Source organism: Somniosus microcephalus, chromosome 3 (assembly GCF_052327205.1).
Source record: "Somniosus microcephalus isolate GS21.2 chromosome 3, FLI_Smic_1.0, whole genome shotgun sequence".
Classification (NCBI taxonomy): Eukaryota; Metazoa; Chordata; class Chondrichthyes; order Squaliformes; family Somniosidae; genus Somniosus; species Somniosus microcephalus.
In genome coordinates this window covers 284,059,324-284,082,377 of record NC_140989.1, presented here as the reverse complement: position 1 = coordinate 284,082,377, position 23,054 = coordinate 284,059,324, and the positions used below count along the sequence as shown (strand labels likewise).

The 23,054-nt window shown below is 44.3% G+C and overlaps 1 protein-coding gene across 8 annotated transcripts in view; it reads left to right on the top strand.

Annotated features, from left to right (window-relative positions):
* Positions 1-23,054, top strand: part of dock7 (dedicator of cytokinesis 7) — a 210,576-nt gene that overhangs the window by 21,963 nt on the left and 165,559 nt on the right. For all 8 annotated transcript variants that reach the window (XR_015077663.1, XM_085982670.1, XM_085982673.1 and 5 more), the window contains exons 3-8: positions 8,997-9,172; positions 13,801-13,869; positions 13,966-14,095; positions 17,444-17,656; positions 19,472-19,557; positions 19,656-19,722. Coding sequence is in view for 7 of the 8 variants with exons in the window: in XM_085982670.1 (XP_085838796.1) it covers positions 8,997-9,172; positions 13,801-13,869; positions 13,966-14,095; positions 17,444-17,656; positions 19,472-19,557; positions 19,656-19,722 (741 nt within the window). In the remaining variant the exon portion in view is untranslated. The remainder of the gene's footprint in view (positions 1-8,996; positions 9,173-13,800; positions 13,870-13,965; positions 14,096-17,443; positions 17,657-19,471; positions 19,558-19,655; positions 19,723-23,054) is intronic.

Sequence of the window (23,054 nt, the reverse complement as noted above, 5' to 3'; positions counted from 1 at the left end):
ATTCTTCATGTGAGCATGGACAGTGCAATTTAGCAAATTCATTGACTGTGGAGGGCATTGCACCCAAGTCTGATCATCTTCTCATTTGATCAACAGATTTTTGTTAGTTAAGGGTATCAAGGGATAGGGAGCAAAGGCAGGTAAATGGACTTGAGGTACAGATCAGCTGTGATCTAATTGCATGGCGGAGCAGGCTCGAGCGGCTGAATGGCCTACTCCTGTTATGATCAGCTCATTTGCCAACTGAGCTCTGGGCCTTGTAGGAGTTTATTAAATGTTGTGCATTTGGTGATGAATTGAAAACGTTTGAGATCATCCTGGATCTTTCAACAAAAAAGATTGTGCAAGGAATTAATTCAATTTAAGAAGGGCAGATTTTGGACAATAATTAGAATCATAGAATGGTTACAGCACGGAAGAAGGCCATTCGGCCCGTCGAGCCTGTGCCGGCTCTCTGCAAGAGCACTTCAGCTAGTCCCAATCCCCCGTCCATTCCCCGTAGCCCTGCAAATGTTTTTCTTTCAGGTACTTTTCCAACTCCCTTTTGAAAATCTTGATTGAATCTGTCTCCACCACCCTTTCAGGCAGTGCATTCCAGATCCTAACCACTCGCTGAATAAAAAAGTTTTTCTTACGTTGCCTTTGGTTCTTTTGCCAATCACCTTAAATCTCTGTCCTTTGGTTCTCGACCCTTCTGCCAATGGGAACAGTTTCCCTCTATCTACTCTGTCCAGACCCCTCATGATTTTGAACACCTCTATCATATTTCCTCTCAATCTTCTCTGCTCCAAGGAGAACAACCCCAGTTTCTCCAGTCTATCCACGTAACTGAAGTCCCTCATCCTTGGAATTATTCTCGTAAATCCTTTCTGCACCCTCTCTAAGGCCGTCACATCCTTCCTAAAGTGCAGTGCCCAGAATTGGACACAATACTCCAGTTGAGGGCGAACCAGTTGATCATAATTTCCACACTTTTGTACTCTATGGGCTGGATTTTCATTGAGGAGGCGTGTAGGAGGCAGGGCTACAACTTTCGGGGTTGTAGTCCCACCTCCATCAAGTTGTGGCCAACCCACGCGATTTTCACTTGATTGACCTTGTTGAGCCCACCCAGCGGGGTCAGCAGGCCAATTAAGGGCCACCCGGCAACAGGTGACGTCACAGATTGACATTTCATCTGTCAAAAGCTTTTGACAGATGAAATATCATCGTTTGACAGCTGTTTGAAGCTGTCAAACACTGACAATCTGTACTCCAAGTTAATTCCTTCCTCTCAGGCTGATTTAGAGATCTCTCCAGAACAGAAAGCTGAATGCTGCAACTTTTGACAGCTCGCGGCCATTCTGCTTTCTGTGCCGGTGAGATGAGGGACTCCCGAGACCTGAAGGAAGGAAGCTGTAAAGGTAAGTAAAACTTATTTAAACACTTTACACACACCAAACACACTTACCTCTTCACTCATGCACCCATCACTCACCTGAACACCAGACATCTCAAACCCTCCAAGTCCTTCAGCCCGACGGCCCGCCTCGCTAACTTGGCGTGGTTTGGAGCCGTCAGGAATCTCACATTTCAGCAATAAAAATAGGAATTAGGCTAAAAACTGCCTGTTAACTACCTGTTAACATGCAGTTAATTGGCACTAATCCCCTTCCCGCCTTGGGGAGGCGGGTCCCAGCACAGGTTGGGTATTCGCCTCCTTTGAAACTGGCATGGAGGCGGGTTGGGGGCGGGATGGGTTTGTGCCCCCCGATTTCGAGATTTTAACCCCCCACACGCCTCCAATCCCACCTCCATGGCCCAATGAAAATCCTGCCTTATATCTCTATTCATGAATCCCAGGATTCCATAAGCTTTTTTAATCTGCTTTCTCAACCTGCCCTGCCACCTTCGACGATTTGTGCACATATACTCCTAGGTCTCTCTGTTCATGCACCCCCTTTAGGATTGTACCCTTTAGTTTATAGTTCCCCTCCTCATTCTTTCTACCAAAATGTATCACTTCACACTTTTCTGCATTAAATGTCATCTGCCATGTGTCTGCCCATTCCACCAGCCTGTCTATTTCCTCTTAAAGTCTATCACTATCCTCCTCACTGTTCACTATACTTCAAAGTTTCGTGACATCTACAAATTTTGAAATTGTGCTCTGTGCACCCACATCCAAGTCATTAATATATATCAAGAAAAGCAGTGGTCCTAGAACCGACCCCTGGGGAACACCACTGTGTACCTTCCTCCAGTCCGAAAAACAACCATTCACCACTAATCTCTGTTCCTGTCACTTAACCAATTTTGTATCCATGCTATTCCATGAGTTTCAACTTTGCTGTTAAGCCTATTATGTGGCACTTTGTTGAACACCTTTTGGAAGTCCATGTACACCACGTCAACCACATTGCCCTCATCAACCGTCTCCATTACCTCACTAAAAAACTCAATCAAGTTGGTTAAACACGATTTGCCTTTAACGAATTCGTGTTGGCGTTCCTTAATTAATCCACACTTGTCCAAGTGACTGGTAATTTTGCCCCTGATTATTGTTTCTAAAAGCTTCCCCACTGTAATGTATGTACCTTTAAGGGAGAGAACTACTTTTTACAGCTCCTGTATACTGTAGTACCAGCAGTGACCACACCTGTATATAAACCCTGAGTAGTGATCTGTACAGTTAGTTCTAGAGTAACGCTCATTCAGTAAACACTTGTTGAATCGTTCCCTGCAGTCCTTTGTCTGATTATTGAAGGACACAACATTAAGATACATGGATCTAACATTGGCGACGAGCAGATTCGAACCTACCTGCAACTCTGCATCACCTCCCAGGGATTCGCTCCTGGAGAACAGTGGAAGAAGGTCGAGTCCAGAAGCATGGGCGTCGACCACGGGCAACTGCCCAGTCATCCAGCGGAGATTTGAGCATCGCAGGGGAGGCTGTCGAGAGCCAGGCTTGGCTTTCCAGTCACGGTGGTCCAGCAAAACGGGCTGGCAACAGGTACTGCGCAGACCCTTTCCGGGCAGCGACGGGCTAGAGCCCGACCGAGTGGCACAGAAAAAGGCCGAGCAGCGTCGACGGGGGAGAGAGAGAGGGCAGAGCGCACAGGGTGCAGCCGGTGTTCAGGACCGAGCGTCGTCAACGGGGGAGAGAGGCGAGAGAGAGCAGAGCGCAGCCGGTGTTCAAGGGCCGAGCAGCGTCAACGGGGGAGAGAGGCGCGCAGGAAAACGCGCAGAGCGCAGCCGGTGTTCAAGGGCCGAGCAGCGTCAACGGGGGAGAGAGGCGCGCAGGAAAATGCGAGGTGCTGCCATTGCCACGAGGACTGCAGAGAGCGGCATTGGCAGCAGCGCAGGAGCAGCGCACGAAACCCACAGGGCGTCACCATTTGCCACGAGGACCGCCGAGAGCGGCGTTGGCAGCAGCGCAGGAGACCGCCATTTTAAGCCGCAGCGGGGAAGAAAGGAAAGCGTGGGAGATGCCATTTTAAGCCAGTCTAACCACACCCAAAAATGCCGAAGAGTGGCAGTATCACAGCGTTCGACAATGAAGTCGAAGATTGGACGACATATGTCGAACGCATAGAAATATACTGCAAGGCGAATGAAGTGCCAGATGACAAGAAAGCGCTGGTATTGTTGAATTCAATGGGTGCAAAAACATACGGCTTACTACGAAACTTAGTAACCCCAGAGAAGCCAGTAGAAAAGGATTTTGAAAACATAGTGTCAATCCTACAGGACCACTTAAACCCCACACCGCTGCTGATAGCAGAAAGATTTAAGTTTCACAAAAGGAACCAGCATAAAGATGAAAGTAATGCTGAGTATTTAACGGAACTGCGCAAGCTATCGAAACACTGCCAGTTTGGAACGGGACTAGCAGATACTTTAAGGGACAAGTTTGTGTGTGGGCTTCAAAGTGAAGGAACCCAGAAACGGCTTCTATCAGAAAAGGATCTTACGCTGGACAAGGCTTTCAGCATTGCAGTATCACACGAAGCAGCAGCACGGGGCGCTGCAGAGATACAACGGAGACCGCAAGAATATGGCACAAATGAAATGTCATACGGAACAGTGAAGTGCTATCGCTGCGGCAGAACAACACACGACCATAATGATTGCTGGTTCAAGGACAAAGTGTGCAGACAGTGTGGAAAAGTAGGACACATAGCAAGAGTCTGCAGGTCGGGAAAGAAAACCAGCAGCAAGAAATCTCCACAGGAGAAGTACAAGAAGGTACATAAGGTGACGGAGAGTAGTTCAGACGAACAGAAGAGTGATACAGACTCCGGAAGCAAGGAGCTGGGTTGTCTGAAACTACATAATGTGATCAAAACGGAGGATCACCAAACTATCTGGGTCACGCTCAAGATAGCAGGAGTCCAAGTGAAAATGGAATTGGACACAGGATCAGCCCTAACAGTCATAAACCGACGGGACTACAAGCGGCTATTCTCACATATACCCTTGAAAGATACAAAGATTGTCTTGAAGACGTACAAGGGGCAAAAAGTCTACCCTAAAGGAAAAATAAGGGTGAACGTTATATATAACGGCAAGGAAACACCAAAAATGGACCTATATGTATTGCCAGATGGAGGACCACCACTACTAGGACGTGAATGGATCCGGAAGATACAGCTAGATTGGCATTCCATACAGGCAATGACTGTGGCTGACAAAAAGGATGACGACGTCACACCTGGGCGACTGTCAAAGATCCTAACTGACACGAAAGAAGTGTTCCAGCAAGGACTCAGAACACTAAAAGGCATGACAACGATGATTAAAATTGAAGAAAACACAAGCCCAAAATTTTTTAAGGCCAGACCGGTACCTTATGCGATCCGCCCAGCCGTCGAAGCAGAGCTGGAGAGTCTGGAACATTCAGGTGTACTGTCCAAGGTAGACTGGAGCGAGTGGGCTACACCCATCGTTCCTGTGATGAAAAAGTCGTTGAGCAGCACGCCTGGGGAACCAAGGAAGGTTCGCATCTGTGGGGACTTTAAGGTAACAGTGAACCCAGTCCTTCACACCGTACAATATCCACTTCCGCGGATTGAAGATATTTTCACCTCGCTATCTGGAGGGAAACGCTTCACTAAGATTCATCTGGCCCAGGCGTATCTGCAAATGGAGGTAGAAGAAGCATCAAAAAAAATACCTCACAATCAACACCCATAAAGGTCTCTACCAATACAACCGGCTGGTATTCGGGGTGGCATCAGCTCCGGCTATTTGGCAGAGGGCAATGGAACAAGTCCTGCAAGGGATCCCAGGGACCCAGTGTTATTTGGACGACATCCTGGTCACGGGCGAAAATGACAGTGATCACCTTGCCAACCTGGAGCAGGTGCTCACTAGATTGCAGGAATATGGGCTCCGAGCTAACCACCCCAAATGCGAGTTTTTTAGAAAACAGATCTCGTATTGTGGCCACGTTATCGATAAAGAGGGGTTACATAAGTCCCCAGAGAAGATTGAGGCAGTCGTCAAGGCTCCAGCACCGGAAAATGTGTCACAACTGAGGTCATTCCTCGGGTTGGTAAACTACTACCATAAGTTCTTGCCAAATTTGTCTACAATACTACACCCACTGAACACCCTACTGCAAACTGGGGTGCCATGGAAGTGGAGTGACGAATGTAGACGAGCTTTCCAGAAGAGCAAAACACTAATCACATCGAAAGAGGTATTGGCCCATTACAACCCGGCATTACCAATTCGGTTGGCATGTGATGCGTCACCCTACGGCATTGGAGCGGTGCTGTCGCACAAATTCTCGGACGGCTCAGAGAGGCCAATAGCCTTTGCGTCACGATCACTAACCTCAGCCGAGCGTAACTACGCCCAGATTGACAGGGAGGCCCTCAGTCTAGTGTGGGGAGTGAAAAAGTTCAATCACTATCTGCACGGGCAGAAGTTCACCTTGCTGACTGACCACCAACCACTTGTCTCCATCTTTAATCCAAAGAAGGGCGTTCCGGTGATGACTGCGCAACAGCTACAAAGATGGTCCCTTTTTCTACGGGCGCACCAATATGAAATCGAGTATAAGGGCACGAAACAGCATGGAAACGCTGATGGGCTATCACACCTGCCACTGCCTACTGCGGAGGAAGCACCAGCAGTGGATCCTGTCGAAATATTTCATTCGACTATAATTGAATGCTTGCCAGTAACTAACGCTGGTATAGAGAAGGAGACCTGAAATGACCCGACACTGTCTCGGGTATATGATTTGACGGTGAAGGGATGGCCAGCACATGGCGACTCACTGTTGCCAGCATTCTCATCCAGAAGAGAACAGCTGTCAGTATGCCAGGGGACCTTGATGTGTGGATCCCGAGTGGTAATTCCACCCAAGTTAAGGGAGAGAGTGCTCAATGAGCTTCATGAAGGTCATCTGGGAGGGGTGAAAATGAAAAGCCTTGCTAGGGCTTTTGTGTGGTGGCCGGGGATCGATCAGCAAATCGAGGACCTGACAAAGAGCTGCTCAGGATGCCAGAAGGTCCAAAATGCACCACCACATGCCCCTCTACACCCATGGGAGTGGCCCTCATCTCCATGGCAACGGGTGCATATTGATTTTGCTGGTCCATTCATGGATTCAATGTTTTTAATAGCCGTGGATGCGCACTCGAAATGGCCTGAGGTCATCAAAATGTCCTCCACCACCACGGAGAAAACTATTGCAGTCCTATGGACCATTTTTGCCAGGAATGGCTTGCCAGAACAGATTTGCTCCGACAACGGACCACAGTTTGTGTCCGAAGAGTTCCGGAGGTTCTTGAAAAAGAATGGGGTAAGGCATTACACATCCGCCCCGTATCATCCAGCCACAAATGAATTGGCTGAGAGGTTCGTACAAACCTTTAAGAAGGCAATAAAGGCTATGTACAATGACAACATTCCGCTGCAGCACAAGGTGGACAATTTCCTGTTCGCCTACCGGAATGCGACACATGCAGTCACCAACCAGGCCCCAGCCATGATGTTCTTTAACCGAAGGTTAAGATCTCGCCTGGATTTGCTCAGACCAAACGTACGAAGAGATGTTGCGAGTAAGCAATTCCAGCACATCCATGAGAAGCCAACAAGGAGCTTCAATGTAGGGTAACCAGTCTTGGCCCACGACTACCGAACAGAAAAATGGCAGCCAGGAGCGATATGCACACGGCAGGGCCCACTACTGTACACAGTGGACGTTGGGGAGAGCATCGTGAGACGCCATGCTGACCAGATCCTAGAGTCACAGGAACAAGTCAACCCCATGCCTCGCCCATACGTACCTGGTGATGAACCCGATGTACAGGTCGCATCTACCCCAGAAACAGTAGCATCGGAAGCTGATGAACCAACCGACGACAGGGGGCCAGAATTGCCTCCGCACCAAGAGCAAGACACTTGGGAAAGTCGCTATCCAGAAAGGATCAGGAAGCCTCCCCAAAGACTGAATTTATAAATAGACTATTTTCAGCTAATGTTGCATGTTAAAAGTGTTAATTGTAATTAGTTTGATATTTAATTGTTAAATGAGTGTTATGGTACTGTGAATCTAAAAGGGGAGGAATTGTAATGTATGTACCTTTAAGGGAGAGAACTACTTTTTACAGCTCCTGTATACTGTAGTACCAGCAGTGACCACACCTGTATATAAACCCTGAGTAGTGATCTGTACAGTTAGTTCTAGAGTAACCCTCATTCAGTAAACACCTGTTGAATCGTTCCCTGCAGTCCTTTGTCTGATTATTGAAGGACACAACATTAAGGTACACGGATCTAACACCCACTACTGAGGTTAAACTGACCAGTCGATAGTTGCTGGATTTATCTTTACACCTTTTTTTGAACAAGGGTGTAACATTTGAAATTCTCCAGTCCTCTGGCACCACCCCGTTTCTGAGGAGGATTGGAAGATTATGGCCAGTACCTCCGCGATTTATCCCTTCACTTCCCTCAGCATCCTAGGATGCATCCCATCCGATCCTGGTGACTTATCTACTTTAAGTACAGCCAGCCTTTCTAGTACCTCCTCTTTATCAATTCTTATCCCATCCAGTATCTCCTCTACCTCCTCCTTTACTATGTCTGTGGCAGCATCTTCTTCCTTGGTGAAGACAGATGCAAAGTACTCATTTAGTACCTCAGCCATACCTTCTGCCTCCATGCGTAGGTCTCTTTTTTGGTCCCTAATCGGCCCCACCACTCCTCTTACTACCCGTTTACTCTTTATATGCCTATAGAAGACTTTTGAATTGCCTTTTATGTTAGCTGGCATACCCTCTCTTTGCCCCTCTTATTTTCTTTTTCACTTCTCCTCTGAAATTTCTATATTTAGCCTGATCCTCAGATGTATTCTCAGCCTGACATCTGTCATACATGCTCTTTTTCTGCTTCATCTTACTCTCTTTTGTCATCCAGGGAGCTCTGACTTTAGTTGCCCCACCTTTCCCCCTAGTGGGAATGTACCTTGACTGTACCTGAACTATTTCCTCTTTAAAAGCAGCCCATTGTTCCATTACAGTTTTGCCTGCCAATCTTTGATTCCAATTTACCCGGGCCAGATCCGTTCTCATCCCACTGAAATTGGCCTTCCCCTAGTTAAACATTTTTACTCTAGATTGCTCCCTGTCCTTTTCCATAGCTAATCTAAACCTTAAGATACTATGATCACTGTTATCTAAATATTCACCTACTGACACTTGCTCCACTTGACCTACTTCATTCCCCAGAACCAGATCCAGCAATTCCTCCTTCCTCGTTGGGCAGGAAACATACTGATAAAGAAAGTTCTCCTGAACACAATTCAGAAATTCATACCCCTCCCTGCCCTTTACACTGTTACTATCCCAGTCTATATTAGGATAGTTGAAATCCCCCATTATCACTACTCTATAGTTCTTGCATCTCTCTCTAATTTCCCTGCAAATTGGCTCCGCCATATTTTCCCCCCTAGTTGGTGGCCTATAGAATTAACTCTGTAAATGTGTCATTTCCAGGTTCCGCTAACTGAGGTGGTGGATCCAGTGGACTTTGAGGATTATGTGATAATGCACCCTCCTATAATTGATCCAGGTCCCTTAAGGGACTTGCTGGAATTCCCGCCAGATGACGTTGAAGTTATCTACAGCCCCAGAGAATGCCGAACACTAGTACAAGCTGTACCCGAAGAAAGGTAAGAAATTCATTTTTAGCTATGCAAACCAAAACATTTTGGTCAGATGTAAGTTTAAGTGTTCAAATAAAAATGAAAACAATAAGGGTTATATATGCACAGCAGGTCAACCAACATGTGAAAGAGAAAGCTAGGTTAGATGGAGGGTCCCAGTTGAAGCATTAAATGCTGCAGATGCTGATGAATTTGCTATGCATTTCCAGTATTTTCTGTTTTTATTTCAATATTGCTGTTTTTTCTTTTTATTTCTACTGTTTAATTAGACAAAAGAGAGCTGGCTGAGTTACTTTGTCAAGCTGAACGTGAATCTTTTTGCTCATTACACGCCAATCTTTAGGATGTATTTGGCAGAGTACAAAATCATCAGCCTAATATGTAACTGCAATAAAAAAGGCAGACAAACAAATTACTGGATTTATTATCAGTGAGATACAGTGACCCACAGTTATTAAAAGAAATAGGTGAGGAAATTGCAGATGCGTTAGTCAGGATTTTCCATAACACTCTAGATTGGGAACGGTAATCCAGAGGCCTGGAGACAAGAGTTCAAATCCCACCAATTAACTAAATCTGGAATTTAAAAAAAGCTAGTACCAGACTCCGCACTTGTCATAGTTAATTTTCAGTGCCAGAGATGTTGACTGGCAGTAATTAACACTTATCACGTTGTTAAAAGGGTACTTAGACTGGAAATGACTTGACTTAACTTTCTGTGGCGAGTTTAGTTCGTATCTGCCACACAAATACAGCAACTTCACGTCGTTCAATGCATTTCAATGGTGAGACAGACAGCGAGATGCCGTTTTCGGCAAGTTAACGGTGAAGTGACGCAACTTGGACATCAACTTTTGGGTATTGTATTTAACCGCGCATCTGCTTTTCGCCTGACGTTGCTTTACCATTTACGCATTAATAACGGCGAGCGCCATTAGCCTCACCGTTATTTTGACAGCAAAATCCGACCCATTAAATGAGTGGGCAAAACTATGGCAGATGGAATTCAGTGTGGAAAAAGTGTGAGGTCATCCACTTTGGATCTGAAAAAGAGAAATTAGAATATTTTCTTAATGGTGAAATGACCTGTGAAGGAGCAATGGGATTTAGGTGTCCATATACACAATCATTAAAAGCTAGTGCACAGGTACAAAAAGTAATCAAAAAGGCTAATGGAACGTAGGCCTTGATGTCAAAGGGGTTGGAATTCAAAGGTGAGGAAGCGTTGCTTCAGTTGTATGGAGCCTTGGTCAGGCCCTATCAAATGTGATTTATTGTCTTGAAGGATTCAAAAGCCAAGGAACAGATGTTAAAAATTAAGAGTAAAGGAAGGGAAGTCAGATGGAACATTTTTATACAAAAAGATGTTGGGTTCTCCTCTGAATTCAAAGTTACTTAATTTAAATTGTCTGATGATTCAAAATTTTAGCACTAAATTTCCACTCTGTTATGATTTTATGTTGCTTAATTCAAAGTAATGGCCAATTCAAATTTTTTAGCTCAAAACATGACCTTGAATTATCAGTAGTCTGTAATCGAGTTGTTGAATAGGTTATTATGCAAGGCCCATTGATGCAGCCAACATAAATGGATGCAAGAGACAATTGGATACGTTTCTGGAAAGAGAAAGGATTGAGAGAGATGGCGAGAAGGCAGGTAGGTGAGGTTAATCTATTAAAAAGGGATGGGCTTGTTGATCTTAATGGCATTATTTCCCCCAAAATGTTTGTGTTATTAAAACAAACAAGTCAGATCATCTGATAAATACAGAACAAAATTTATTTTATATTTACATTCTTGAAATTGTGTTGTGTATTTTTTGGATTCAGGATGAACATTCTAAATAATAATCTGTGGGGGGGGGAAAAATGTCCATTTAGTTTATAGAATAAATGTGGAGTCCATATTAGTGCGACTGTGTTTCCCACAAAAAACCACAAACTTTTTATAAAATAGCAACTTAATTTGTACAACACCTTTAACATTTTTAAACATCTCTAGGTGCTTCACAGTTGGGGGTCAGAGTAGGGGGGAAATTAGGAGAGGTGGCCCAAGACACTGTCGAAGAGGGAGATTTTAAGGAGGTCATTGAAGGGGTAAGATGACTGAAGGCCATGCCACTGCATACAGCATGAAATATATTTGTGAAGATGCTAGCAATATGTGGGACTTGGGGTGCTGTACTAGATTAGCTCACTGCCCTTTCACCACTAGGACTGGGGTTTGATAGGATAAAAGCCATTTCTGTCTGTTTGCTGTATATAAAATGATTTTGGCATTTTAGCCCAGTTCTAAATATGTCTGGTTAACTGTGCCAAAATGCCTCTAATTTGGCAGCCTGACATAGAGAAGTCCAAGGGATGGCTTCTGTGGGAAAGGAAAATTACGCGGGTGTATTAGGTAATGCTGATATGAGGTTGGGAGTAAGGCACATTGTTGGGTCTATCCCACAGTCCTCTTGTCTTGCTTTATTATCTCACTGAAAAAGACCGCTTCCAGACTATTACAAAAGGCAAACTACTGTGGAAGCTGGAAATCTGAAATATAAACAGAAAATGCTGGAAATACTCAGCAGGTCAGGCAACATCTGTGGGGAGAGAGGAACAGTTTCTCTCTCCACAAATGCTGCCTGACCTGCTGAGTATTAACAGCACTTTTTGTTTATATTTCACTTCCAGATTATCTCTGACTAGTGGTTTGAAAGAAAAATGAGGGAGGCTTGAGAAAAGCCAGTTAGTATACATTTGGCTAGTCAGTGTAAGATATCTTCCTGTAAAATCAAATCATAGAATTTTACTGCATTAAAGGAGGCTATTCAGCCTATTGCACTTACACCATCACTTTTAAAGAGCTATCCGCTTAGTCGCATTTCCTGCCCTATAGCCATGGCCTTTTAAATTTTTCTTTTAAAAATATTTATCCACCTCCTTTTTTAAAACTACAGTAAACTCTTTCGTATCCGGCACCAACAGGACTGGGATGGTGCCGGTTGATTGAAAATTCCGGATAACGGAGAGGTATATCTACCGAGGCTATTTTTAACAAACAAAAATAAATTAAGATTTGAATGCTATTTACATAACATGACCAACTTTTATCTGGTATAATCCTTATCTGGACATCAATTTTCAGCTTTCACTGGCAAGTGTACATTACCCTCCAAGTAACTTATCCACACCAATGCCTTCTATATAGCTTATCCACACTCACATTTCAATCTCTACCTAACTCACCAACAGCCAGTCACCTTTTTCTTCTGGGTAAGTCCCTATGAAGTATTTATTATTCCCTACCAACTATATATTATTCCCTATACAACTGAAGATTTCCGACCTATCACCTGACAGCCAAGAATCCATCGGGTGGTTAACACGCAATCTGTGCTATACATAATCTGACTGTCCTTGATGTCAATTTCACATCAAATTGCCAATAGAACCTGGGACTTCCCTAGTCTATATGGCACAGCAACATACTGAAAAATGAACTCATCCATTGAGTCTCTGGGAAACACATATTCAATTCTAAAGTAGCTGCCATTCTCAATATTCTGAAGCAAACAGAAACTAAGACTCGGACTCGGCAACATTTCCAGTTCTGAGTATCAATTTTGCCAGTTACGGGAAACTCTCGATTTACCGGCACCCAAATAACCGGAAATCTCTGTTAACCGGCAAAATTCAGGAGTAGGTTCAGGTAAATTTTACTTCATATTAGTGGCCGTTCCTGGATCTGTGGCTGTGTAACTGGGGTTCCTGCAACTGTTGCTAAGCAACAGGGACACCTGGATCTTGTGGCCGGGGTTCCTGCACCTGTTGCTAAGCAACAGGGACGCCTGGATCTTGTGGCTGGGGTTCCTGCACCTGTTGCTAAGCAACAGGGATGCCTGGATCTTGTGGCCGGCGTTCCTGCACCTGTTGCTAAGCAACAGAGAAGCCTGGATCTGTTGCTGTGTATGAGGCTCTCGTACCTTTTACTATACCTCTCTGTAATCCGGACTTTTTGATAAACCGGCACCACGCCGGTCCCGGATAAAAAAGAGTTTACTGTATTAGAGTTTACTGTCTTATGGATTCTGCTTCCATCACTGTTTCTGGCAGGACATTCCATGTTTTAATAACCCTCCGTGAAAAAAATCTCCTAATTTCTCCCTTTGTTCTTTTGGTGGTGATCTTAAATTCATGTCCTGACTCGCCAACCAGTGGAAATAATTTTTCTCAATTTACCTGATAAAAAACCTTTTATAATTTTGAACCCCTCTAACACATTGCCTTTTAACCTTCTCTGCTGTAATAAAAAGAGTGCTAGTTTCTCTATTCTGTCCTCATAACTAAAGCCTCTCATCCCTGGTATTATCCTAGTGTATCTCTTCTCTACTCTCGCCATGGTCTTGGCATCTTTCTTAAAGTGGGTTCCCCAAAACTGGGCGCAATATTCTTTAGGATTATGGGGGAAATTCCATGGAATATCCTTTCCATTTCAATACACAGTGGTAGCACTTTAAGGGAACTGGTCAAATTGCAATTATCTTATTTCATCAATGAAATGTTTTAAAATATAAAACTTATTTGGGAAAAGCCACTTTGTCCACTCTTCATTTTTATAATTAATGACATTTATATCCTTATTTTCAGTGACGTGGACCCTCATGTCAGGGACTGTGTAAAAACCTACACTGAGGACTGGGCTATCGTGAATCGGAAGTAAGTGTTAAGTTGTATATTCGTTTTACTAAAGTTCAGCCTATGTGCTTAGTGAGGTTTAACTGTAATAACATTTTTTTAAATTTATATAACCAGGTATCACAAACTCAGCACAGGATTTAATCCCAACACACTTGACAAACAGAAGGAAAGGCAGAAGGGTTTACCAAAACAGATCTTTGAGTCGGATGAAATCCCAGACACCAACAGTTACCAGGATGATCAGGTGAAGCACTTCGTTGACAGTATTTACAAAGCGAAAATTAGATAAAATACCCTGAGTGAGTTACAGGCTGGTATCAACATCACAAAAACAGATAATCTGGTCATTATCACATTGCTGTTTGTGGGAGCTTGCTGTGTGCAAATTGGCTGCCGTATTTTCTACATTGCAAAAGTACTTTGTTGGCTTTAAAGCGCCTTGGGATGTCCTGAGGTCATGAAAAGCGCTATATAACTGCAAGTCTTTCTATCTAATCAAGGGGCAGTTGTGGCTTATGGCCCAGAAATTCCGAGCCCTACGGGTGGGTACGCACTGTGTACTCACCCGTAGGGACATCGGAAATGCCGGTTTCAGGCATGCACTGCGCATGCGCTGGAAACCGGCATTTCCGATCTGTCAAGAAAGTTCTTGACAGATCCTCTGGCTGCTCGTGGGAAGGGCCTCTGTGGGCGGAGAGATTCACTTTTTGGAGACCTTCCACCCGCAGAAAACACTTAAAATTCTTGCGACTGGTAAAAACAGGCATAAGGCCTGCTTTTACCAAGATAAGAGTTGAAAAAAGTAAAAAAAAAAAAAAAATTTCCACTGATTTATCATTTAAAAATACTTTTAAAAAAGGTAAGTATATTTTTAGCCCCGTTAAAAACTTTAATTTTTTTTTTCAAAAATTTAAATTTTTGTTTAAAATAGTTAATTTATGTAATTTCAAGTCATTTTAAAAATGTGATTTAAAAAAAAATATTTGAAGTTTTACTATGTTTTGGGGGTGATTTCCATTCATATATTTGACAGGTCTTCCTGTCAAATGTATGAAGGGAGATTCCCTTCTCTGATTGGCTCCCCATGGCCCATGTGATCCCAGGGACGCTGCGAACTACCTGCGCCCCTGGGATACGTGGGCCCTGCGCACCAGCAGTTTGGAGAGGCCCAGCAGCGGAACTCTGTGCCTCCCGGGAGCCCTCAGGTAAGGGTGCAGATTTTTCCAGATCGCAGCCCTCCGCCCGTGGGAGGCCTACAATCGGAATATCTGGGCCATTATGTATAGAATAATGAATACCCAGGAGTAAGATGCAGACTGTAATCTACTTGAAGTTAGATGACATCGTAAAATAAGAACTTGTATTTATATACAGGAAACTTTGTGCTATCCGGAAGTTGAATGTCCGGCAACTTTGATCTAACGGCAGAAATCAACAGCCGTTTTGGTTAGTTTTTTTTTCTGCTTTTCACAGGCAGGCTCTGGAAAGCGTCTTTGTCGCTTAGCAACAGCTTCAGAGACGCTTCCAAGCCACTGGGCCGAGTGTTTACAAGCTGTTGCTGAGCAACAGTGTTTGTGGTCAGACACGGCAGGCTCTAGAAAGCGTCTCTGTATCTTAGCAACGGCTTCAGAGAGGCTTCCAAGCCACGGGCCAAGTGTTTACAAGCTGTTGCTAAGCAACAGTGTTTGTGGTCAGATACTGCGATGAAAAGCTCCTATCTGATAACATTGACGCTGGTCTATCCGGAGCTTTTAAAAAAACGGCAGTAGCTCGGTCCCATGGGTGCCGGATAGCACAAAGTTTCCTGTAGTGCCTCGTCAAGTATTTCAAACATCTCAAAGTGCTTCACGCACAGTGAATTTCTGGAATTGTAGTCACTTATAGAAACAATTGAGGCATCCACCCCACAGAGGCCCAACAAACAGCAATGAGTTGGACGTCCAGTTGATATATTTATTCTATAAGAAAAGATGTATCAATACTAAACAGTAGCAAAATGTTCTGCAGAAGAACCCTAATCCCCAGAGGTAATTTAGCAAAGCTCCAGAAAATTCACCCCCTTGCACCTCAACTATTCAACCCTGATCTGTTGTTGTTTACAGAGAAAATTGCCTTCTCATTATTTTCTATGCCTACTATTATGGTATCTGCAAATTTAGGGATTTTGGTAAAAATGTTCTAGGTTTGTAGGCCGCTTAATTAAAAACAGCGCGAGTTGAGATGCACGGGGTAATATTGTAGATCAGACAGTGACCTTTCACCTCTGCACCTCGGTTTAAATGAAGCCTATATTGTTGAGATGAAAGTTTCCTTTGTCTGTTGGCTGCAGTGGTCCTACAGTAAATGGCTTTGGGGCGGTCTTAATTGTGATCTTACTGAGCATGGGGCCCACAGCACAACACTACCTTTAACTTGGCAGTAGTTGACACTGATTTGGTGATCACGGTCAAGAGGCTGCAAGACATCTGGGAAGTCGAAAGGTTCATACTGGTGAGTTAAGAGGTGCCTTTCTGAGGTTAGGGTGAAGAATATTGTTGGGATAGACCAGAGTGAGCATTACTTTTTGAATTGAGCCCAAGTCATAGAGCAACATGTAGATTACTGTACATACAGCCTTCGTGGCATGGTAGTAACCTACTAGAAACAGCAAGCAACACAAGAACATTGCACTTTTGTTGCAGGGACATCACTCATCCATGTTCACACTCCTTTGGGAGTGGTATTTAAGAACATAAGAAACATAAGAAATAGGAGCAGGAGTAGGCCATTTGGCCCCTCGAGCCTGGACCATTCAATAAGATCATGGCTTATCTTCGACCTCAACTCCACTTTCCTGTCCTATCCCCATATCCCTTGATTCCCTTTTAAGTTAAAATGTTAAATTTAATTTTTCCTTAAATAAAAAATGAAGCACTCGCTGCATAAATAATTAAAATGATAGATCACAGATTTAAATTTGCCTGACATAATTCACTTGTCGATTTGTTGCTCGTAATTGTATATTTCTTGAGCAAAAAATAAAAAAATATTTATCTTTCTGCTCCATCACAGAGCCTGTGTTGCTCACAGTTTAGCAAGTGTGTATCTGGGATTGCAGAATGTCTCTGAAACTATACTGTATTTAGTTCTGTAGTGGTAGTTTTTCTCTAAATGAGCTTAAAGTAATGGTACTTGTAATAAAACCTTAGAGTCATTTGCTCAGCAGACTTGCTGCTCCATGTGCCTTCTGAGCTTCCATTCATTGCAGTTTTTTGTTCCCTCCTCTTATCTTTCCAGCAAAAAAAGATCAAGGGAGTAATGTTAGAAGGGTTATCCCAGCATTCACAGAGCAAGTGAAATATCCCTATTTCGTGCAATTTTTTTTCTCTTTCAGTGGGGAAACGCCAGGGTTTCATTCAGCACCTGCCCATTCATAGTATAGTTGAAATCAGGAGCTCACTGTGTGGGGAATCGCAGGCCTGGATCTGCACCCTGTCGGTGCATTGTATTGCAACATTCCTGAGAGTGGCCCTTGAACAAGACATTGATTTTTATTGTGGACCTCAACAAAAAGTTAGAGCACGGAACTAAACAAATGACTCTCTGATTGCAGGATGATTTGAAACGTCGTTCTGTATCAATAGATGATACTCCTAGAGGTAGCTGGGCCTGCAGTATTTTTGATCTCAAAAACTCACTTCCTGATGCTGTCCTTCCAAATCTACTTGATCGATCTCCTATTGAAGAAATAGACCAACAGAATGAAGAACAGAGGAAGGGAAATCGACACAAGGAGCTGTTTGCACTTTATCCTGCACCGGAAGAGGTTGGAAAATTAATCGTGTGTGTTTGATGGAGCTCTGCACCATGCAATTTCATATTGTGATCTTTTCAGTGCCATGTAACGTGGTTTTATGTAAAGATGAACAGTATTAATCACACTAATTGATGTTAATTGGCCACTTCACTCAGAAACCATGGGATGGCAGGTGTGGGAAATGAAAAATGTCACACTGTTGCAGGAGGTACTATTCTGAGATTAGAGGGAATTTTGCTCTACATCTATCCTGTGCTATGCCTGCCCTGGGAGTACTTGATGCTGACACTAGATACCTGAACTGCAAAGTGTTCCATTATCCAGTGCTAACATTCCTCACAATGATAAGTACAAAATTCACAAATCAAATAAAGTTAGCAAAGGCGCCTTCGACAGCACCCCCTAAACCCGCGACCTCTACGACCTAGAAGGACAAGGGCAACAGGCGCATGGGAACACCATCACCTGCAAGTTCCTTTTCGAGTCACACACCATCCTGACTTGGAAATATATCACCATTCCTTCATCATCGCTGGGTCAAAATCCTGGAACTCTCTCCGTAACAGCACTGTGGGAGTACCTTCACCACATGGACTGCAGTGGTTCAAGAAGGTGGCTCACCACCACCTTCTCAAGGACAATAAGGGATGGGCAATAAATGCTGGCCTTGCCAGCGACGCCCACATTCCAGGAACGAATAAAAAAAATTATATTTTGTGTACATATAATATATACTACATATATATGTACACGAACAATAGATTATTTGCTATGATGTGAGCTGATACTTATTTTTCTCCACTTTCAAAATGTTTAAACCAGTTCTGCATAAATTAACTTTTTGGCACTAATATAAACAACACTTCCCCTTTTTTATTTAATATAATTTTCTCTTCTGCTCCTCAGTCTATCGAGGACACACACCATCCATAGCTGAGCTTGCGGGTAGATTGCTTTCCTGCAATCAAGCATGTGGATTGGGTGCTGCTTCCAGCTGAGTGTGTGGGCAGTTACTTTGAAACCAGCCATATGTGAAAATTGTCTTTGGGAGTGACTCTGCTTTTATTTTTATCCCCTTTTGCTCTTGTCAGTAAGTCCTTGGCTTTCATTTCCCCATTCCCAGTTGCACACAAGGACAGAAACTTGGCATAGAGCAAACCCTGGCACTCCCACCCAACTCCTTCACTTGCAGTCGACCAGGAATTCTTTTTATATAACATTCATGGTTTCTCTCCCCCGCGCCCCCCCCCCCAATTTTCTTCCCTACTCTCTGAAGATGACTCAATCCTGGAATACAGTTCACTGGCTTCGACAGCCCACTGTCCAATTCGACATTCTTCATGTGTGAGCCTGCTCAGTGAGTGTCAGGCTATTCGACACTGGAGGGCATCATGGCCTTCCCTGACCCTTTCCTCATCCATTGTTCACATGAGCACTTCTCAGCAGAGCTCACTGGGCAGCTATCAGGAGCACGAGTCCCGGCTGATTTCCCTCGCTATTTTAGGAACGGCAAGGCTAATTTTAGCACCCCAACTGCTGCCCTGGCTAGAAATAAGCTGACTCAGGACAGACAAGGAATTGAATCTAGAACCTTCTGACCTATATGACTGAATACCACACAATATAGTGTATTTCCCAACAGAGCCATTGGGGGAGGGGGGGGCAAGTCTTTGAAATGGTCCAACAAGGACTGTGACTGTGAAGTACTTGTCAGACATTTTGTATCCTCTTTTTTGGGAGGTTATGCCAAGCAATAAATGTTTGTTGGTGTGCCCTGTACTAATGATGAGCTAACTTCTGTTCTCTGTTTCAAACTGATTGCAGGATGAACCAATAGAAAGGCACAGTATCCCAGAAGTTCCCCGAGAACACTTCGGTCAAAGACTGCTTGTAAAATGCTTATCATTGAAGTATGTGTGCTTTTTTTTAAAAAAAGTTGTGAATTATTAAATTTTGTATCAGTTACAAAACATTCCCCTGCAATTAAAAAAAAATCTTGTCTTTATAGGTTTGAAATTGAAATTGAGCCAATTTTTGCAAGTTTGGCTTTGTATGATGTCAGAGAGAAGAAAAAGGTTGGTATTTTTTGCCATTCTCAGTCCTTTGTTTCCCTCCTCTCCTGAAGATGATGTGAATCTTGTCAGGGTATGATACTATCAGCACTGACAATACCTCCCCCAGTACCTCACCCAAGTGACCATTCTAAATGTGTGATCAACAAAGAATGTACCAACAAGCTAATGAACCATGGGGCTCATTAACAGATAAGCCTGATTCTGTCAGCACATTTGCATTTTTCACTGGACAGGAATTGAGAGCAGAAACCCTTGCTGAATTTTCTCCTTCCTTAGCTCATTGACATTGAAGACCCAGCTACTGCCTTGGCTGAGATCAACCAATTGAGGATTCAAATGTGGGATCTCCCTGATCTGCATGGCTCAGTTCCACATGGGTAGTGCTTTGACCGATTAAGCCATCAGGGGAACTTTAAATGAGATTCTTTGAATAATGTTATTACGCTTAACACGTTATGTGAATACAGCTCAGAACAGAGTTCTCTCGTTGGCCAGATATAATGCAGGTTCTGTCTTGATGCAATTTGGATTTTGTCCCACAACAAAAACACACAGTGCATTGCAGTCGCTGATCTAACGGCAATCAAAATTCTTGTAAGTGATGTGTGAACACTTTTGGGCGGTAATGCAACACCATTTGCAAATTATTTGTCGACCGCGGCTCAGTGGGTGGTTCTCCAGCCTCTGAGTCAGAAGGTTGTGGGTTCAAGTCCCACTCCAGAGACTTGAGCACAAAAATCTAGGCTGACACTCCAGTGCAGTACTGAGGGAGTGCTGCACTGTTGGAGGTGCCACCTTTCGGATGAGACGTTAAACCGAGGCCCCGCCTGCTCTCAGGTGGATGTAAAAGATCCCAGGGCACTATTTCGAAGAAGAGCAGGAGAGTTATCCCCGGTGTCCTGGTCAATATTTATCCCTCAATCAGCATCACTAAAAACAGATTATCTGGTCATTAGCACATTGCTGTTTGTGGGAGCTTGCTGTGCGCAAATTGGCTGCCGCACTTCCTACATTACAACAGTGACTACACTTCAAAAAGAACTTAATTGGCTGTGAAGCGCTTTGGGAAGTCCGGTGGTCGTGAAAAGCACTATATAAATGCAAGTTTTTCTTTATTTTTTTTTCCTTTTTCTCTCTCTCCCTCTCTCTCTCTCTCTCTCTCTCTCTCTCTCTCTCTCTCCCTCCCTCCCTCCCTCCCTCCCTCCCTCCCTCCCCCCCTCTCTCTCTCTCTCTCTCTCTCTCTCTCTCCCTCCCTCCCTCCCTTCCTTCCTTCCTTCCTTCCAGCTGTAGGATAACTGCAACCAGTGTTTGGATTGGAACTATCGTCCATTGCTCCCTGCTGATATAACAAAGCAGATTGTAGTCTCTGTAGACAAATTCACATTGTCTGTGAGCAGAAATATACCATTTAAAGCATGAGGTCAATATGCCTCAGGTTAACAAAATATCCTCATACTGCTGGGTTTGGTACTGGTAATCATACAGAATGCTTAAGGTACACTCCTAATCTTTTTGATCGGCAGAAAAGTACCACGCTGTTGGATCATATAGTTTAGGCTAAAACTACAGAAAGAGTTTATTACCAGAAATAAATTTACACAGAAGGATGAATAAATCAGCAGATAAAAAGCAATGCAGTAATTAACCTACATTGATAGTGCCAAATGTTTCTAAAACCAAAGTGTTTGAATTCTAAAAGAGTTAAAACAGACTCCGGATTGTAGTGATCATGAGGTCTGCTTATGGGACTCATGACGGGTGATGCTGAACCCGAGGAAATGGCTTGCGTGAAAAATGACAGAGCCGTTTGTCAGAATGAAGGGGTCTCCACCCGAAATGTGAACCCCTGTTGTCCCTCTTCAAATACCGACAGGCCTGCTATATCATTTCTGTATTTTCTGATGGGATGAAAATTCTCTCTTCCCCTCTCCCCATCCCTCTCTCCATCCTCCCTCCCCTCCCCCCCCTTTTTCTCTCTCTTTCTTTCTCGCTCTGAATCTTGCATTGAAATTAGGTGGCATGGGCCCACAGCACAAAACTACCCACAGGTTAACACTCATTGACAATCAGACTCAGACAGGCCCAATGGTGGCCATTGTAGGAATGAAAAAATGTCATACTGTTGCAATAGGAATATTTCTCTGAGGTCTGAGCAAGTTAGGGGACGCATCTAACCTGTTTACACCTGATCTTGGAATGTTTGATAGTGATAACTGGCACCCTTTTTTAAGAGTACAAGAATTCACAAAAGAAAACTCCCATTATTATCAAATAATATGTTTCCTATTTCCTAGCAGAAGTGCTGTTATATTTAACAATCTTTCAAAAGAACTAGTTTACCAGTCTTGTCTAGTTCATGGTGTGAGGTTCCCCAGTATTCTTATGAATTGAAGTTCCATATGTACATCTCTAGAGGGCAGTGCAGAGCTACTATATCTCCTGTGACTGTCCCTTGATTGAATATTATGCAGATATTTACAAAATTCAGAAATGTAAAGCTAATTGAAATCAAATTGAAAGAAAAGGCATACAATGTTGCTAAGATTAGTGGTAGGCCAGAGGATTGGAAAATTTGTAGAACTGGTAAAATAGATAAGGGAGAACCAGTGGATGTGTATTTGGACTTTCAGAAGGCTTTCGATAAGGTCCCGCATAAGAGATTAGTGTGTAAAGTTAAGGCACATGGGATTGGGGGCAAGGTATTGACTTGGATAGAGAACTGGTTGGCAGACAGAAAGCAAAGAGTTGGAATAAACGGGTCTTTTTCCGAGTGGCAGGCAGTGACTAGTGGGGTACCGCAGGGATCGGTCCTTGGACCCAGCTATTTACAATATATATTAACTAGCTGGGGAGCCCCGCGTTGCGAGGGCAATTTTGGGGCGCTTGGTCTCCCTGCCCCTGTGTGTCCCCCCTCTCCCTGTCATGTCCTCTCCCTGTCCTATCCCTCCCTCCCCTCCCCTCCCTCCCTCCCCTCCTCCCCTCCCCTCCTCTCCCTCCCTCCCCTCCTCTCCCTCCCTCCCCTCCTCTCCCTCCCTCCCCTCCCTCCCTCCCCGCCCCTCCTCTCCCTTCCCTCCCCTCCTCTCCCTCCCTCCCCACCCCTCCCCCACTCCCCCACTCCCCTCTGTCCCTCTCTCCGGCCCCTCCCCCTGCCTAGTGCCTGAGGTCCGGAGCTGAGGTCCCCCGCGTATCGCGCGGCTGATGGACGGCCGCTGTGGGCGGGCGGGCGGCGCATGCGCGGTCAGTGCGGGCGGCGCATGTGCGGGCGGCGCGAGCCCACCGCGATTTCCCGAGGCTCGACCCTCCCGCGATTTCCCGAGGCTCTCCCCCCCCCC